The 20,568-nt window shown below is 37.1% G+C and overlaps 2 protein-coding genes across 3 annotated transcripts in view; both read right to left on the reverse strand.

Annotated features, from left to right (window-relative positions):
* Positions 1-7,053, reverse strand: part of LOC140951778 (uncharacterized) — a 44,673-nt gene extending 37,620 nt beyond the window's left edge. For both annotated transcript variants that reach the window (XM_073401126.1, XM_073401127.1), the window contains exons 1-2: positions 7,003-7,053; positions 2,964-3,648 (exon numbers count right to left, since the gene is read on the reverse strand). In XM_073401126.1, coding sequence (XP_073257227.1) covers positions 2,964-3,638 — 675 coding nt within the window. In that variant the 5' untranslated portion in view covers positions 3,639-3,648; positions 7,003-7,053. The remainder of the gene's footprint in view (positions 1-2,963; positions 3,649-7,002) is intronic.
* A 2,191-nt stretch (positions 7,054-9,244) lies between these two features.
* The window catches only part of LOC140951581 (inositol oxygenase-like), a 12,429-nt gene continuing 1,105 nt past the window's right edge, over positions 9,245-20,568 (reverse strand). Inside the window, exons 2-7 of the mRNA XM_073400865.1 lie at positions 20,031-20,225; positions 17,012-17,349; positions 14,919-14,986; positions 14,071-14,120; positions 12,137-12,249; positions 9,245-10,887 (exon numbers count right to left, since the gene is read on the reverse strand). Coding sequence (XP_073256966.1) covers positions 10,779-10,887; positions 12,137-12,249; positions 14,071-14,120; positions 14,919-14,986; positions 17,012-17,349; positions 20,031-20,225 — 873 coding nt within the window. The 3' untranslated portion in view covers positions 9,245-10,778. The remainder of the gene's footprint in view (positions 10,888-12,136; positions 12,250-14,070; positions 14,121-14,918; positions 14,987-17,011; positions 17,350-20,030; positions 20,226-20,568) is intronic.

Consider the following 20,568-nt stretch of genomic DNA (forward strand, 5'->3'; position numbering starts at 1 on the left):
TGCAGGTCACAGGTCACAGGCCAGGTCACACGTCAGGTTACAGGTCAGGTTACAGGTCACAGGCCACAGGTCAGATCACAGGTCACACACAAAAACAATAGGACACTGGACAAAACTGTTCTTGATTGACATTTTACTATACAAAAACAAAACAAGCCAAGGAACCTCAATTATATTTTTTTCTGTTCTGAACTTTACCAAATCCCACACATGAGAAAATATATTCATGTTTATCACGCAAGGAGGACTTGCATTACAGCGTAACCAGAATTGGTAACAAAATCACAAAGGTACGCAAAATCACGTGATTTGTTAGAAAAACGAATCTCAAAACGAAAGGTTGTTGCATTAAGAATATCATGACGTGTTTGTGGATGTTTTGAAAAGCATTCGACGATAAAACGGAAGAACAACGTAAGGACAGTCTAAAACTTATTTGACCACTGAAATACCGCAACTTTCTTCAGACTTTCCTCGTCCTAAACTCCTCTTGCTACTAGATCGGTCTTCCATCTCTTTTGAAGATGGCGGCCTGCTGCTCGCGCTTCGTACCAGTCACAAAATACTGCTGTGTTAAAGTGTAGTCGGCTAAGAACTTCAGACACTACTATTTGGGCCTCTCAAATAGTTGCTGGACCATATTTCTCAGCTCTTCTCCCAAGAGCTTGCCATTTTCTCACGTTCTATTGCACAACAGCTTGAAAAACCTCTGTTGGATTTGCCTCGTGGCCCTTAGGTGGGAGCATTCCTCAATTACAACTTGAATCTTTGACTCTGGAAACTGCTGATGTATCAAAGGATTACAGTGCTGCATTTCAATGACTCGCTCCAAGTTATCTTGGCTGCACAGTTTATTTGGAGATGACATTCTAATAACACGACAACACTTCGTTTTCAGTGAAAAACATGTGATTTGTTTTTCGTACAAATCACATGATTTTCCACACCTTTGTGATTTTGTTACTAAGTTTGGATATGCCGTATGATCAGCAAGAAAATATTATTCCATGTGTGGAATTTAATATTGTTTAAAGGACAAAAATATCATCAAGGTTTCTTGGCTTGATTTATCTTTGTATAGTAAAACGTCAGTCCAGAACAGTTTTGTCCAGTGTCCTATTGTTTTTTTGTGTGACCTGTGACCTGACCTGTGGCTTGTGACCTGTAACCTGACCTGTGAACTGTGACCTGTGGCCTGTAACCTGCCCTGTGGCCTGTGACCTGCACTTAAGCCCCACCGCTGAAAAAGAACCTTTCCTCTTTTGGGGTGTGGTTGAAAAATAAGGGCTTGGCTTTTGGCGGGGTTCTCATGTTCAAAAAGAATTAGTACTTAAATAAGCAAATTTTATTTTAACATTTCTTTTTCATCTCACCAACCACCCCTCCCTCCTTGTTCTGCCTTTCCCCTCCTATACCTAGCTCTTCCTAACCCCTCTTGCACATCAAGGAATGCTCTTTGATATACTTTAGAATACATGCATCATAAAATTGCTCACAGAGGGCGACAAAAAACTGAGAAATGGATTGCTGAAAATTATTCCAAAATAACACAAAAAGTTGTGAATACTTTTGTTTCTCTTTGCAGTTTTCTCTGCAGAGCAAAAACCCATAACTGGTAAGTCCTCTTCAAGCTGAATCATTCCTTTCCTTTACTGAAGTTGACCTTATAGATTTCAGAAATTGTCCATGTGAATGCGAACCAAAGCACAAGTGGACTATCAATATTATTGATCACCACACAAAGTTTGTCAATGTTCACTCCATCCATAAGAAACTTGCTGACGAAGTACTGAATGAAGTTCAAAAGTATTGTGTAACTTATAACCACCCAAAAAATATAACAGATAATGGAGGTGAATCAGAAAACAACAAAATGAAAGCATTTTGTAGCACTTATCAAATCCAACTTCTCCAGGGAGCAGCCAGGACTCCCACAACACAAGGGCTAGTGGACCAGGTCAAATCGTACATTCAAAAAAAAAAAAAAAGAAACTTGATGATGAGCACATTAATTTTGGTCTCCAAATTTCCACATGGTGCAAGTACACAATGCAAGCATCCTACATCATGAACATAACTTGTCATCGTACTGTCAACATGACACCATATGAAGCAGTGTCTCACATGAAGGCCAATTCTGCGCCAAGTCGACTCGTCACAAGCTGTTTTTACCGACAATCTTTCCGACCTCTCCATTAAGATAAGGGCCAAAAAATAACAATTTTTAATTGCGAATATCTCGGAGATGCTTGTTTCAATTGAGCTGAAACTTCATAGTATGTTTATCCGGTTCATATTAAACATATTTCACTAGAATTGAACTAAAATAAAAAAGGTCGAACTTTTGGTTCATTTGACCTTTAAGAAAACAATGCCTTTTGTGTTCACAGGTGTGATTTTTTTGCTTTTGCTCAAAATATATCACCTTTTTCGCTTTTGGTGAAAGAATGAAAGACGGTAAATTTTAGGCTCGGTGAACAAATGTGTAGATGAAAAGGAGCGTGGAACAAAAAAAAAGTCTAAGTCCCTGACAGGATTCAAACCTATGACTTCCCAAACAATAGGCAGGCACTCTATCCACTGAGCTACGGAGAACTCATGGAGAGCAAGGCCATAATTATACTAGGTTCATATATTTTTCGCCTTTGTTCACAAAGGTCAATGTGGCCATAATCAGCGTCATTGGAAAGCATGTTGTTGTAGTTAAGGTGAACATTGTCAAAAATTGCACTCGCACTCTTCAATCTTCAATCTTCAATCTTCCTTTGTCCTACAAATTAGTATATAATATTATATTTATATTCCACCCTCTGTGAACAGACTTTTCCTCACAGCTACCTTGTGATTATGTCTAACTGTGACACAGTTTGGGGGTGAGACATTGATTAATAAAGCCCGGTCCATTAAATGTTTAAATTATATAATAGGTAACAACCAATCAAATAAACAAAAGAAGAACTTACAGGTTTTGCCAGTGTCATCAGCCTCCTCAAATTCACCTTTTTCTTCTTCTTTGTTTCAGCATCATTAGGGACATGGAGAATTCTTTGCACTTTGAGTTTCCGCATAGCAATAAAACTGCCTAGTGCACACAAAGCTTCCAGAAAAGTAAATGCAACTGAGCTGATAACTAAAGCATAGTATGTTGGGTGAAGCTTGTGTTCCTTTTCAGATCTAACTTCATAGATAAGAACACCTTTTGTAATGCTGTATGCAAGAGATCCAACACTCAAGAATATAGCAACAGAATGGCAGAAACATTTCCTTGATGCTAATTCTCTGTTATATGGTTTATCAATTTGCTTCAAAGTCAAGCTCTCAAGCCAAGGATAAACAAAAAACAGTATACCACATCTCAAAAATGCCATAGCAGCCAAGTCAAATACCGAGTCTCTTATCTTGAAATGTTCCACATTTTTCTCCATATAATCATTGTTTCCTCCACAAAGCCAAAGAGTAACAGATGATGTCAAATCAAGAAATAGCAGAAACTGCACCATAGTTGTATATCGCCGTGTAGGCAGACTGTAATAACCATTGTCTTTTCTGCCTTCTTCTCCAGATAGACCAGTTGAATTCAACTCATCCACAGAGGCTTGAATATTGTAAGAACCACTTTCTCTATTTCTGTGCTCCATTTTTTAGAGCCTGAAAGACCAAGAGCTTGGTGTCAAATTATCACCACAGACACACCTTATTTAAAAGGATGACTATGGCAATAATGGTCCAAGATTAGAATCTCATGAAAAACCTCATTACCCTTGTGCGTCAAAGTGGGAATAAAACCTTCCAATTTTTTTAAAGTTTTGATAAAGACCAGCTAGCTAACGTCCATTGAAACTGCTCAAAAAAGCACCTTAAAATTAGGAAGCTTACCAAGGTTAAAGTAGATGCTTTAAAACCAAGAAAAGATATTGCTCCATAAATGTGCAAAATTTTGCAGACATTTGAATGGTAGGGAGCACAAACTTGCCTTTGAACACCAAATAAACAACTGTAAAATTTGGCCACTTTACAGTGCTATAATATCTTCATTAGTTTTTAACAAACATGTGGAAGGGTTCAGTTTTACATTAGATCAGTTAAGTGAACTGTGGCCTTATTCCATGCACCCATTTGATTTGTCAAATTTTACTTTATCATGAGATCTCCGTAACTTGTCTTAAATATATCAATATTCATGAAGAAAAATTTATTGTGGTTCACCGATGCATTAGTGTATTATTGCAGCTCAAGAAAAAAAAAACGCCGAGAATGCACCAAAACAAGACATGTATGCAGGATAAAATTCCCATGCAAATCCTTCTTTAAAGACACTGGTAGGTTTGAGCTACCTGCATAAAAAGTGCATTTGTCCTCATATGGTACTTAAATTTCATGTGATCTGACTTAGCCAAGACATGCATGTCAGGGCTGAAAATAATTTCCAGAGAGTCTCCGGACACGATGACCGGCCAAATTCATTTAAGCTCAGTCACATATTGTTTCTGGCCAGTCAAATTTATAAGATAAAAAACTCTTAAAACATCAAGGGCCCATAAATCAAAACTGGGGTTACATATTCCAAAACAAGCCTGTCTTCTGATATTTCGCGAGGTCGTGGAGCCGCAAAATTCAGGTTGAAATCTCACCAAATACAAGACAATAAAACATAATAGAAACTTATCTCAGCTTAATTGCCATAGACTTCATCACCACAATGAGCAAACAACATTCCAAAACTACCAGGCGTAAATTATGTTCCAAAAAACTGGGCACTAGTCATGATGTTTTAAAAAATCTGTCTCTGAAAATCCTGCGACGTAACAGAAGCCCTGAACAAAGTTGTTGCTTATTAACTAATAAAAATGAAACCATTTTTAATTTTGAAACCGGAAGTGTGTGAACCCCAATGTCCCTTTCAATGCGCGAATTGTAAACAACGGTTCTAATTGCATTTCAGCCAGGATTTCAGATTAAAGTTCTGCAAAACATATCTACTCTCTACACACCGATAACAACTGAAACAACTGAACAGCATGGAAATTTTAATTTATTTCATTTTCAATACGATCAAATCTGACTGATCAATATGAACGGCAAGTCCAAAGGTTGACTGGTCAACTCCCCAATCAGTCTGGACATTGTTCGTTGACTGGGTGTTATTTAGAGCCCTGCATGTCACATATGATGGTTTAAATAATACTCACTTTTACCCATTAATGATAATTGCAAAAGAGATTAGCTAGTTGGTATGCAGAGGTATTTTATGCTATATTTTATAAGCTCTGGGCTTCTACAACTTCATAAGAGGTTTTAGGAGCTCTTAAAACAAAGGGACTTGCAAAATATTGTTACATACAAGGCTGCTGCCTATGAAAATTTTTTGGGAGCCGGAGCCACATTTCTAGAAGCCCACTAACCTTCGATTGTCATTTATTTGTGTAGGATGCAAGTAAAATTTGCATATGTCACGTGTAATTTGAAACCTCTTGCTCTTTGCAAATGCATCGCAACTTTAAAAGCATACAAAAGCAACCTATAAACTGTTCTCAAGGCAAAATGCTGAGAAAAAATCATGATTTTGATACCGAAAGTTTTTCTAAGTCCATTAAATTCATTCGAGATATTTTTCTGACAGGAAACTTCAACTGCAATGCAGCGGAAGTCACAGAGGTGAATTTCAAGACAGGTGCTTGTTTGTTTACTTTTATTAACAGCCTAAAATTTATCCCTACGCTCGATGACCATGCGTTTTACGTTTTCCTTTCAAAAGCGCCAAATGAGGAGGGAATTTTCTTGTTCGTCCATTGGAAGTTGGCATAGAGGCTTTTGCCATAAGAATCATAAGTTTTAGGTGGCCCGTGCGAGCTCCTTGCTCAAAATTTTAGTCTCCCACGAGCAAATCTTAGGAGCCTCTGGCAACTAGGCACCAGTTACATTTGTAACTAGGCAGCAGCCATGGTATAGTAGTGGTGATCAAAATCCTTTTTGAATTTACATGCTTTTTTAAGCTTCAAAACTTCATAAAATTTGAATACATTTCATTACAAGGTAGAGGGGAGCTTATATCCGGGGGCCTTATATGACCAGATGTAATTTTTTTCTTCTTGTTTACAAGTATATGGGCCTGTCTGGGGGGCACTTACAAGTAGCATAGCATGCAATCTGAAAATGATATAGCATTGCATGCAAACTGAACTGCTGGATATCCTTCATGTCATGAATGGCTTTCAGCTGTTTTGACTTAGCTTATAATGCTGGAGAAATCAACAACTAAAGCATTTCCCACCACTAGCAACAAAACCATTCAAAATGCAAACTCAGCAAAAAACTTTTTACTGTTTTGTCCACCAACAAAACTAAACTGCTTCGTCACAAGGTTGAAAACCAGCAATTGTGAATAATAAGCGTCCAGTCGCGTCCAATATTTTACTAGGATTTTGGTTGTACACAACGCGTGTACGTACAAAACCAGCTCTAGCTCAGCTCTGCAGACTGAGCTAGGTCGACTTGCTGTTAAAATACATGCACTACTAAAAGATGTAATGTTTTTCAACCCCGTAACTTCCACATCTCTTTCAGTTTACGCAATTATAACAAACAAACATACGTTTTAAGCTAATATTGATTAGATGAACTCTCACAGATTGTCACGAAATCTACAAAATTGTAGTTTAAGATCAGGGTCAATCAGTTCGACTTTGTGTACAAAATGTGTTGGTCGAATTGGAGTTGAAGACCGCGCGAGTTAACTTACTGAAAAGATAAGTTCGAACGGGAATACTCCTCACAAAATCAACCTTTAAAACAATCGTTCACGAACTTATTCTTCGTTCCCGCGTACAAGCACGGCACGTACCTTTGAACAATAAGTGAAAAAAAGAAACCCTTAATATAACCAACAAGCTACCACAATGCAGAACCTCTGAACGGATTCTCAAATCAATTGTTTCCAAACCGGGATGAATAATTTACAACGTCAGGTATCATTTAAGTATCAAAACTAAAAAATGTACTTACGAGGACGACAACGTGCAGTCGAACCGGTGTAAATTCCCTTATGTCCAGCAGCCCAAAAGCAAGTCAGCGAAAAAATAAACACGCGGGGCAAACTGCAACATGGGAATGATGGAACTAGTCGGTGCAGTGGAAGGGGGGCGGGGGGAGGGGGGTGGGGGTGTTGGTGGCGTTGCGTGAGAGAAGTTCCATTTAGTCTCTAGATTGCTTTCACACCGTTTGAATGGTGAAAAGTCTTAAGGCTGAGGCAAAACGTATTTAAACCCCGAAAACCTTAACCGACCGACTTACATTTCTCTTTAACCGGGGCCGAGAGTTAGCCTGCGTGGCAGGCGTTCGAAAGGGAAGGGAAGGGAATTGAGAGTATGCGTCAGTTTCACAAGCATTGTTTTCAACTTCTCTTGGAACGGCTGTAATATACAGGAGAAATGTAAAACACAGGAAAAAATAACAGATTCCCATTTTTGGATATTTTAGGCTATTTAAAGAATACCCATAAAAATCACAAATTTGGCAAAGTGAGACAAGTCCTAACCAGGGAATTCCCAACCAAGTTCCCTGATTGGGACTTGTCTCACTCTTCCAAATTTGGGGTGGGTATTCTTTAAATACCCTAAAATATCCAAAAATGGGAATCTGTTATTTTTTTTCCTGTGAAAAAAGGTTATGCAAAATTTGGGGGAGAAATAAGGAGCATTATGGGAGATGTGCAAGGTGGGGTGGGTGCTTCCTAGGGCACCCCTGTTAGTAGAATTTTGCATTCAGAAGCTTTTAATACTGTACCCTGCGTTGCTGGCGGGTTTTTGTGTGTCTTTTGGTTCGCAGTTCTTAAATTCAAAGAGATTCAGCTGCGCGAAAGCTGAACTGAGGACGAAAAAGAAAAGCATGAGGGAATAACCGGCAGTTGTTCTCTGTCCTCCTCACCCCATTCCCTATGGTTTTCTCCATTGACCTCGTCAGTTTTCTCGTTTGACCTCGCCCGCGGTGTCTATCAAACACACAGAAAAACACACCAAAAATCCGCCAGCCACGCAGGTGGAACATGAGTTGCTTTTGAGATATAACACGTCACTCGGAAAACGTCTGAAATCCTTAAAGCATGAACTTGGTAAGGTGCCAGACACCTACTAAAATTAAAGGAAAAGGGGAGGTATTATCTACTGATGGTATTTTTAACCCATAGCCAAATGTCAAAAATGCCTAATATTTTATCCTTAATGAAATGGTAGCATCAATAAAAGTGGAAACTTTCAGAGCATTTGATACTTCCTGCCATTGCTATATGGGTCTATATGTTTTTGGAGACTGTCCCCTGTCCAAACTGCAGTGACACTGGGGTTAGTGTTCTGCCTACACTAACGTCTTACTGCAAATAGAAGGCTTTAGCCTCTCTACATTATAATGGTCTACATAAAAAACGGGAGTTAGTCCCATTGGAAGTATTTACAACTATGAATTTAATTAAGTAGCCTGTAGACATGTCCTAGGGAAGAAGGGTGTGGCACAGGAGCTCTACCCCTTCCCATTTCCTTCATCTTCCCTTCTCCCCCGCTCCATGTCTACTGGTGCTTTAGCATCTTGTCTCTGCCACATCCACCATTATAAACTCTGTTCACAGGTTACATGATCAATTAATACCATTAATTACCTCATACTAAAAATTTCATGGGGACCTTAAAAAGAGGTTCTTCTATAGAGGGTAGAAAATGGAGCTGCAAATTAGATTTAGTCTTCAGACAACTTTCACCAAAAATTGCCAATTGTCTTACAAACTTTCAACTGTGGTTGGGAATAAAGTCTATGAAAAGTTAAAACCACAAGCTATTATTTTATAGATATTAAATAAAATCGACCTTGGGCACATGCTGTAAATTATTGTACCAGCGAAATAACATTATTGGAGTGAATCAATCTCTCATGTGCTATGCAAAAATTTCATTGAAGACTTTTAATACATTCTTGATCCACTGCAACCATACAACCGAAATTGCCAGTCAGTTGTGTGTATCTCCTTCCACCCAAAAAAGTGTTTGCACATCTGTAGAATGGGAGTGTATTTTTTTTTAAAGTAAGATCAGGCTTGTTACATTTCACCGCAGTGCTGGTATATAAATATCACATGAGTTTTATTACCACTGGATTAAAGAACGAACAGAATGCAAATCGTGAACACCTATGAAGTTTCTTAAGCATTTCTAAGAACACCCCGTGGTTCTGATAATTTTATTACACAACAACGCTAAGGTAACTGTTTTCTTGATATTCTTTATTGTAAAAACCAGCATCCAAGACCCTAACTGCAAATTGACGTAAATAATGACACACCGAACTAATATTTCTTTTAAATTAGATCATCATGTGTCAATTTCCATATATATAGACTTATGTATATACCTATCTACAATCCTCTTAGGAGACGTAATTAACTGTACAGTAAGGCTAGGAGGATCTAATCAAATATTAGTACAAAAAAGAATAGGGACCCTAAGATCAGACAACAGCAACAGGAACGAGAACATCATAAATAAAGCAATAAGTTTAATAAGAAAAACAACAACTTTGCATGTGCTTCACACCATTTTGGTACATTTCTTTGCCATTTTTCCACGACAATGACGTGAAAATGTCTAATTTCATGTTTTATAAAGGACATAAACAAGTAAGGACAGAATTTTCTTTCTTTTCTTAACTTGAATAAGGCTCTTAGGAAGTCAAATTCAGGAGAGATGGCATACATTCAACAAAGTAAGCAAGATGGTGGCTTCGCAGCAATAATCACATTGAACACTGAAAAACCGCGAATTCACTTTTTAAGCAAAGTTTTGCCGGCCGTCGCTATCCTCAAATCTTAAGGTCCCTAATAATACAAGAGTCATCTCCCTCTGCAGGATCATAAAAGTTTGAATAAGTTAAACAAAGTTAGACCTAACTGAATCTACATTATGACAATCAGTTCTCTAGGCTTAAATCATCTTCAAAAAACCATGCTACAGATAACGTTACAGGGGAGCCTTTTACCAGCACGCCACTGGCCCAGGCTGGCCAGTTTTGCTTTCACGAGGCACAGTTATACCGACCTTTGTAGCTGAAAATGGCCTAGAAATATATACAGTTTAAATTTGCCAGTATGGTCACATTAAAGCTCTCTAAGTATCAATGAATATTTTCACGAAATTTATGCATAATCTATCTTTTCTACAGCATACATTTCTTTAGCAAGATTAAGCTTAATAGGCCATTTCCAAGTTCCCTTGGGCCTCTGTATCAAAACGAGATTATCTGCTAAGCCTTTGACCTGAAAAATGATTTTTCATACTCATGCAAATATAACTTATTTTCACAAGAAAGGTTTTGCACTTCACTAATAAGTGAAATTGCATACTTTCAAACTTTCTCATGATTATTCCAACCCTAACAATTTGTCAAATATCTGCTTCATGACCTGGGCCAGATTGTTCAAAGCTGGGTTAAGACCCAGGGTTAGTGTGAAATTTGAATTTGAATATAAAAAATTAAAACACAAACTCAGGTTAATTTATTTTGTCTACAATTTGGTGATTGATGCTTGAAAAGAATAGAGGAAATTATGTGAGAAAAGGCTTGTACTGTGAACAATTAAAGAAAAAAAATCAAGATTGAAATTTTACCCTTGGTTAGGGCTTATTGGACTTTGAACAATTGAGCCCTCACATAAAATTACAATGCTATATTACTCATTTAAAATACTACGACTAAACCAGCAAAAGGCAAATGAATTATTTCTAATCATATCATTTATTTCACCAGCACAGTTCTCCAGGACAATACTTGGCAATCAGTTCTTCATAATAAGGAGTCAAAGCTTTGACATCAGGTACTGCATCAGACTTGGAATACAGGTCATACTTACTACAAAATAATGGGTTATTTATCAATGATTTATGACAATACCAACAATCTAGCTCCACAACACAAGGCTGAGATATTTCAAACACCATAGTCACTGTACGCAAGGCTGTGCTATGGGGGAGGGGGCACTCTGGATTTCAAGTGATGGTGATGATTGAATGGGGACAAAACTCAAAACCCAAAAATATGCCTAGAGCTTCCAAGAAAATCGAAAAACACTGGAACAATAACTAACTCTCCTCTCCTTCCCACCCCCCCCCCCCAAAAAAAAAATATAAATAAATTAAATGCCAAATTTCCGAGCCTTAAAACTTTCCAGAAAGCAAAACAAGTTTGGTTGTACTTCATCCGCATGTTATTTAAGTGTACGTGCTGGAATATGTGGGCACTTCAACTTTATTGTACAGTCGAACCTCTGCTAACAGCCACGTGTAAACAAAGGCCACTTTTTTTTTGTCCCGGGGGACAAAAAAATCCATACACTGACTCTTGTTTCAAACCTCTCTACAACGACCACTTTCTTCTGTCCCCAAGGTGGCTGTTGTAGAGAGGTTCAACTGTACACAAAAAATCCCTTCTTAAATCAAGCCACCCAGAAAAATACCTACCAAATTTTCCTACCTTCAAAAATCCCAGAATAGAACATTTCACTTAAAATTCAGATTTGAGGACCCCCCCAACCCCCCAACTGTAGTATACTGGAATTGCAATCCACAGCCCCCTAGCTAAATTCCTATCCTAATTTACCAGTAACTGGACTCATTCTCCTTCCTCCAGAGCCCAATCAACTCCTCAGGCATGCTTATTGTAAATAGAATAATCAGTTTTGCCTTAAAGTCTTTTCCATTGATCATTTAACAGTCAGGCTATCAGTGTATTTGTAGTTCATCACAATGACTGTTTAAGTCTTATTTTTTAATTTGTAAGAAAGACACAATGGAATTCAGTGTAGAGCATATGAGGAAGCTTGCACTAGAACTTAGCATTCTCTGTGGTATTAGGGATCCTTAAAGATTAATTCTCAAAAAAATGAGATACAGGCTCCTGAATACAAAGAACAAAGTAAGTAAAATTGGTTTATACCCTGTTGTATTTGTATACAAATGACTGGACTCCTATAAGAGCTGTTAAGAAGTTGACTCATGTATACATGCAGAGAAAAAGCAATCCGAAACAGTCAGTATTATTAAAATAACAGACATTTATGATATATTAACAAGTGGCCTATCACTTTTAAGGCAATACGTACTTGAATTCTTTAACCCATTTTAGCATTTCTTTATCTTCATCATTGCACAGATAATCATAGTCTCCACTGCAGTGCCAGGGGTAAAATGAATGAAACCTGATCATATACAACGCCTACAGCAGGTAGTACATAAAAATAAAGAGAATGTTAGTTTCTTTTCAATATTAATATTAAAAATACATGTACAAATTTGACCAAAAAGGATTAAGAAGTAAGGTAAACATAGATAACGATCCTCAGAGAAGACCCTGGAAAAATCAGTTGGGTCAGGAGAAAACAAGAGACAAAAGTTTTCTAGCATTCATTAGTGGAATAGCACATTATAACTCAAGGTTTCCAAAGCCATTATCAGATTGGATTGGACTAATTGAATTGTCTGGGACAATGCGTCAGTGGGGGAGGGGGGTTAGGGGGGGATGCACACTAAAATAGGAAGCTTAGGCTATCATTGCATGACTACGACGTGAAAATGCCTAAGTTCACATTTTTTGCCTCCAGGATTTGAACACAAGACAGCACCTTTCTTTTTCTTTTATTAAACTAAATGACATAATGTTTTAAAATTAAACTCCAGAAAAAATAGCCAACATTTGATGAATTGAACGAGATGGAATAAGCAGGATAAAGTCTGAAGCAGCACACATTTACTGTTTCAGTAATGTTTTTGTTGCCGTCACCATCGTTGTTGCTTATAAAGCTTCCCAATAATACTGAGCAGTGCAGTCAGGTAAAATGGAACACAAGCAGACTAACTGTAATGTCATGGTTCATACAGAATTTTTGACGAAAACATCAAGGACTTTTCAAGGACTAAAATCATTTTTTCAAGGACTTCTTTTCCCCGTAACTTAACGAGGAATGACACGAAGTAAAATTACAAACCTGTGGAAAATGTTCAGATCATGTCTAATACAATCACAATCTGACTAGACTATCGTTTGAACTTTTGCAAGCTGGCATTAATGTTTGCATCCTAGTTAGCTAATTCTTGCATTTTCTAATTGGCAGTGAGTTTTCTAGGTGAATTCAGGCTAGTGTGACAAAAGTTATTTTGTCTGTGGCTTCTGCTTTCAAGCAAATTTCATCTGGTGTTTCAATCATATATCTACTCTTGCCTTTTTCTTTTTCATTTCCTCAATCTCCTTAAGTTCCCGCTTCTTAATGCACAGACACTGACCCTTCTGCCTTTTTGAATGCATTACCATCATCATTCCAATTCAAAACAATATTGAAATATCCGTACTTCCAAATGCGTAGATGTAGGGAGGTTCACATATTGCAATGATTGCAATACCTTCCCCTAGGAAGGCATGGTTCCTACATGTAGGGTGTTTCAAATAACGGCAAATAAATTATGGTGGGAATACCAAAATTATGCGTGAACAGAATTTCACGATCACTAAGGAAATTAATATTGTACATACTGCTGTGCTTTCAAGTCTTTCCTTTGCACAAATACTTTTTTTAATAAAGGCTATTTTCATTCAAGAAGCTTTCAAAAATATTCAATGACTTCTAGGAAAATTCAAGGACTTTTCAAAGATATCCTACAAAATAATTTCCAATTTTCAAGGACATGATGCTTTTTCAAGGAATTTTCAAGGCCCATGTGGACCATGACTGTGTGTGTCACTGGGCAATTGCTAGCTTAATTAATTTTTTTCTTTTTTATGTCACACACTTAAGACAAACGACCTATGCTCTAGAAATCAATGCAGTGCAGCACAGAGCAAAATAGTACTCTTAACTAAGCAAAATGGCATGGCGCTTCAGGAAAAGTGGCACCACATTGCAACTATTAACCCATGAATAAGGCACTAACATACTTCAAGGTTTAGATGTGGAATGTGTCAACGTACTAAGGCAAATATCAGAAAATCAAGGCTTGCAGATCAGAAATTAATGCTGTCTTTGGTTAAAACATAGTGTTTTACCTCTTTGGGAAGCTTACAGTTGTTTCCAGTAAGGACATGGTACATGTATTCTGCAACATAAAAAAAACTTTTGTAGGCATAACAGATTAAAAACAAATTGCAAACGTAAATGCTAAGGTTAGTTAAGATTAAAAGTGACCCTATTTCTAATAAATAGCCTTTGTGGTCAGCGAGCAAGATGGACGCGTTTTTGATTTAGCGTCAAAATCTCTTAATTTTTGCCCCTTTTCGTCATGTTACTTTTTCCGCATGGCCTAGCCACTCAGCGCAATTAGCTCTTGCTATTTCTGAGTGGCTGGGTACTCTTTTTTTTCACAATTATTTCCTTTTAATGTCTTAACACTTTTTGTATCAAGAGCACAATAAAGATTGTTGTTGTTGTTGTTTGCATTTGAGTTCCAAAAATAGAATATTACTGCAATAAAACTTGCATGTACATCTGTAAATACACTCAAAATGAACTTGCACTTATTAATTAATATAGAAAAGAAGACTTGATGGTGCAACACCTCTTGAGACATCATCTCATAGTAACTTGTCTTTGCAGTCTGCATTCAATATTTCATGCATGCGCTGGCAACATTAGTGACTTTGTATTTCGGCAAGTCTGTCAAAATTGCGTTTCCCTGGGAGAATTTGCTTGTATTCAACATACATGAGTGAAAAATATATCACTCATAAATTCGCTAAGCTCACTGGTGAAATATTTTTCAACACTCGAAGAGAAATTTTGCATCTCCGCATGGCTATACATGTAATATCCTCGATAATTATATCCAGTGTTTTCACCTCAATTAAAATTGAGTAGTGAATGAAGGTAAAGTTGTACTCAGATAAGAAATACCTACCATCATGTCCCCAAGACATTTTCACATTCTCAAGGCCACAGTTGGGTTTATAGATGCCATATTTTGAACTGCAAAAGAAAGATAAACCTGCTTAATTTTAGATACACAATTTGAAAAAGAGAAGAACAACATTGATAGCTGAAAGATAATTTTTCAAAGCCTGTAATTTGTAAGATTAGTCAACAAAAGGTTGTATGTTAAATTAAATAGAAATACTGAAAACAGATAAGTTATACATATGTTTCTGAAATATTTTCAGCAATCACGTTTTAAAATTAAAGGCAAAGGCAGGGTTGTCACAGATATGTCCTATCACTTGTTCCATTACCTTATTCTACAGTCATTTTTCTTCAATGATGAGCAAGTGTGTCTCCAGCTTTATAAAAGCCACTAAACTGACCTGCAAAGATGGGGGGGCGGGGGGCAGGGGGGGGGGTTGGATGCTTAAGAGCCTGACAGAAAAAATAACTGTAGCCAAGTGCAGTACATAACCATGACAGCCCTGTAAGTGAAATCCACCCTCACATTACAAACTGCTAACCAGCGGATTGGAACCTAAGTATACTTACCATATACTTACTAAGGGAGGACGGGCAGGTGGGTGGGGTAGGGGTAGAACACTTCACGACCACAAGCAACATAAAGTGTGCCCTGTCGACCTCAACAGAGAAGAGCTGCAAATCTGCAAAGCCATTTGAGCGACCCCATTAATTTTAGATGAAAGACAAGATGGCCAGCAATGCCTCTGGTTTAGCTGCATTTCAACTACATTCTACTACCTCATAAGAGCAGAAACATTACTTAGAAATTACTTAGATTCTTGGTTTTTTATTTTCTCACAGCTAGTGTAGAAAAATCACTCGTGACAAAAAAAGCTGTCTTTAAATATGGGCTGCTTGGAGTTTAAACGAGAAAAGAGAGCTTACATCTATTTACAAAACATGTAAGAGGGGCAAGCTTTAAAAACCGTCAGATTTGTTTGACACTTGACTTATTAACTAACTTCCTAAGCTTTCTTCTTCCTTACCTATTTGAATTAAGATCATGGCCATCAATCGGCACAGGGTGGGAGAAGATCTGTTACTAGGACCCAGGAACCATTAGCCCATCCTAGGTCAGCTGAACTTTTCTACCCTAAGGTACAGTGTAGACTAAAATTGCGATTAAACTTAAATTTGTTGTTTTCATAGTGTTCACTGTCATTTCCTTCTTTCCTTAGTCTAGATTAAAAACTTCAAGTTTCCTAGAAACTCCTATTCTAGAATCACACTCTCTGATTACTACATTCAATCCCAGACTAAACTGCATGAAAATCATACCCATCACAGTGACGCATACCTGTTTAGCCCATATATGGCAGTTTATTGATACTTCTCTATTAAGGTGAATTATTACTGATATTTACCATTATTATAATGATATTATTGTTATTATTATTACTATTATCATCATAGCCTGCAAAAACAGATGTCTCTCCTTGCTCCTCCCCACCAGGGACTTTCACCAGGAGCGACATCTGTGCCACAGCAACAGAAATGATGTAAATGTAAATCATCAGAATCTTGTCGGGAGCTCTGTTTGGTTGACAGAGTAGTTAGATTGTTTTAGCTATTGTTTACAAATCACAGACAAAAGAAAACTGGTCACATAGATCAAATGTAAATGTGATAAATCTACTGCAAAACAGTCCAATGATTTTTGAGGACTGTATTCTTTCTTAGCAGGAGCATTTGAGTTTTGCTGGAGATTGTTCGCCAGAGAACACAAAACTTTACCATAATCAACCAGGAGAAATATAAAATCAAACAAATTTACATTTGGAACCCCATTACTACTGGATTTATTATGTAAACATTGATTTACATCAGTAGTTTGAAATTGCTGTTGTTGTTGATGCGCATGAGGTGCAGACATCCCTCCTGACAAAATGTTCCTGGCCACCAGGAGCAAAGAACTGATCACAGCTCTTTTTGCAGGCTATCATTATTATCATTATTATCACTATTATTACTATTATTATTATTATCATTATTACTTACCATTAATATAACAAGAGTATAAAAGTATTGATCTCTCGTGTATCACATACATACCTATACTCTGGCACCTGGGTATCTGGATTAGCTTTGAAGGTCTCTGGAAAGACTATCTCTTGAGAAAATCTGCAGCCAACAGGGAACGTATCTCCAACAACACAATACTGTGGCTCTCCCCATAATGCCATGACTTTACCCAAGTCATGAATGAGGCCTGTTAAGTGAAACCAATCCTCATCTGGATGGTCAGCACGAATACGTTCAGCTGTTTGGAAGGCATGAACTGAGTTTGGCAAGTCAGTGTCTGGGTCACTCTCATCAATCAATGCATCCAACAGATGGACAGCTTCCAGAATTGTCATTTTATGCTTGTTTAGCGGGCACCATTTTTCTGCCTTTAACAATGCAATTAACAAAATAATATTACATCAGAGTTGTTATCTAAAACAAACAGCTAGTGTTGATCCATCCTCTTAATTTTGAATCTTGACATTACACAATTCTGCCTATTGATCTGCACCGCCCATAAAATTGCAGGTCCCATGACTATTTGCACACTCACAAAGGATGCCGGTGCATGTCGCGTCCTTTGACTCTAAACTGAAGTATTAGCATATTGTTTCCAAGATACAAGGGTAATTTAACTTAAGCAAATCAATAGTTCGAAGCCTTAGTGCTACTCTATATTATATTAGGAAATGCAAGCACTCAACTTGTAAATTATTTTAACTTCATAAAATATTTTAACAATTATTTAATTAAGCAGAATGTTTAGAATGCCAGAAAAACAGACTGGAAGTCAAACGGTTTCAGGAATTGCGAAGGCCGTGTGCCATGCACATATGGCACATAAATTTAGAAAATGTGACTCGCATTATAAAACTGTTAACCGAGTCCAGTTTGCGCCCTAGTCACATAATATGGTGATAAGCACTTCAATCTGTCTATTAAATTTATGTTACGAACATAAAAACATGAACATTCAACCTGTGTCTGCCCTTTGCTTCTTCGATAGTAGCCCGCGTAATAAAGTTTTCCCACACAAGTTCTTTATAAATTTTGCCCAATAACTTAATTGGAATGCTTAAATTGCTACTCAGGCTACTCTGATAGATGATCTTTCGTGTTCATTTGTTTTCGTCCCCAGACCTCTACTCGCACTTAGCTCGCAAACAAGGTTCCGTCAAACTTCTCTCTTCATAGTTTTCGTCTTTCTGACCGAAAAGAGTTCATTTGCATTTGAATTAGTGAGGTAATGCCTCCGAAGAAATAGTTCCTAGATCAGATTTTTAAGGCCAAAGAAAACTTTCAATTAGCATGAATTTGAATGCCAAGTCAGCCAACAACAACAACAACAACAAAATTATGCAACTGACGACTGCAACTGTCCATCTGGCAAAATAAGTATGCGCCCTCCACACTCTCCAGGCCTGCTTGTAACAAAGACACAGGAAATTCCAGTCGCAGTGGCTAACCTTGTGTCTGTGGCTAGAGTTTGAAACAGATGCCATGTTTCTTAAGATTCACCTCAAACATGACCAAAAAAACCATAACCCTCAGTTGCAAAATATCATTAAGTATTAAAAACTGCAAAAATTCTCTGTACTTAAAGCATATTGAAAATACACAAAATACTGCAAACACTACAACGAATTGCACTTCTCATTTCCGTATTCCTTTTTATCCGGCCCACTCCATGACTTCAATAGCCCATACTTTCACGAAATTGCCCGTAACTTTTCAAAGTCAGGGGCCATTGGCACATTTGTCTATATATTTGGCCTTCCCAATATAAATCCCTGTTATTTTCCATCAAACTGTAAGATCCTGGCTTTTTTATGACTTTTCGATTTGCTCCGTTTCATCTTAATAAGTTAATTTTGTGAACGCTGAATTCTTTCACGCAAATTTAAACTTTCAAAAGGAAAACACTTCGAGGAAACATTGTGTTTAAAACTGTGGCGATATGTATCTATTTTACTTCACTTACACTTATATGCAAATTACCCTTCATTTGGTGGATTTCGGTGGAGACAAAAATGTCGCCTTTGATTTCTTAGATGCTTGCCTATTTGGGCACCCTGTTTAATTTGACTATCAATTGAAGATTTGCTTTACACCTTACATTACAATGTTTTAATGCAGGAAAGTTATGAGAAATGCTGTAACTAAATAAAGTCACACAATACGTTTTAACCCTTTAAGCCCAAATATCCACATACAAATTCTCCAAACTGATCTCTATACACTTCCCTAGCGAATAAGTTGAGAGAATTTGATAAAAGATCAAGGCATTTTCTCTTTGGTGATCATTTTATTAATTCTCACAACCAAATCTGTTGACAATGTATGGATATTGTTAGGAGAAAATATATTGATGTTGGTCACCATTGGGACTTAACCCTTTATGTCCCAAGAGTGATCAACATGAATTTTCTCCATGCAATATCAGTACATCATCAAAAGAAAAGGTTATGAGATTTAATAAAATGATCACCTCAGGGAAAATGCTTTGATCTTATGTCAAATTCTCTCAACTAATTCTTTACGGAATTGTATGGAGATCAGTTTGGAGAATTTGTAAGTGGATATTGGGGCTTAAAGGGTTAAGGGTTAAGACTACATAACTTCATCATTCTGGTATCTTTTGTTCTTCTCTTGCCTCCAAAACAATCAAGGTGTCTCACCAATTTCCACTTACAACTATTAGGAGACATTTGACTGACAGAAAAATTTGCTTTTGCTAGTGACATATTTCAATAGGCAGGATTTTGTCTGCACTAAAAAGAGATTGCAGGACATGAAAAATCAAAAGTGAAATCTTAAAAAAATTTTTTCATAATAAATACCTTTTAAGGTCAATACACAAGATCGTAAAAAGAAAGAATGGACAAATGGTGGTGATACATGACAGATATTGGGGGGGAAATCTCATAGGTTAAAGATGCACCAGCAATATTGAGGCAATAACAAAGACCATGCAATTACACCATGCAAATATCAGTCAGTAAAGATTCTGTTAACACATGTATGTAGAGTGGCTAAATAAGTATACCCTTGTTATTTCAAAACAAACCTTCCTCTTGACGAAGTCCAGAGTCTGATTCTTATGCATTAGAGCATAAGTATTGTAAACTACATCAGTCTGAAGATTAACATTGAAATTCCTAAAATCATTGTCAGATTTATCTGTTCTGGATACAATGAAGTCATTATATTCCTTGTAATTCTCTTCAGGTCTGTGTATCTGTGATGGATCTAAAATAACAACCTGAAGTGGAGAAGAAAAAGCAAATAATAAGAATACAATACACAGGACATATGTTTTAAATAATAAGAGGAAAGAGAGTAGCTTGATTTCAATAAATGCTGTACATTGCTTTTTTTTTCAATAAATGTTGCTCAAACTTCATGAAATGTTCAGTTAAGAAACACCGCATGTTCTGTTGTGACATGAATAATATGGAAAGAAAATATGCACAATAACAATTTGTGTTCTCATATATATTCGGCTTCGGCTTTTTAAAACTTTCATATCACTTTTGCAAAGAAAAAGTCATATATGTTATTTCTCACTAGGGTGTTCACACATGAAATATTTGCAATTTTTTGTG

This window comes from Porites lutea, chromosome 11 (genome assembly GCF_958299795.1).
Source record: "Porites lutea chromosome 11, jaPorLute2.1, whole genome shotgun sequence".
Taxonomy (NCBI): domain Eukaryota; kingdom Metazoa; phylum Cnidaria; class Anthozoa; order Scleractinia; family Poritidae; genus Porites; species Porites lutea.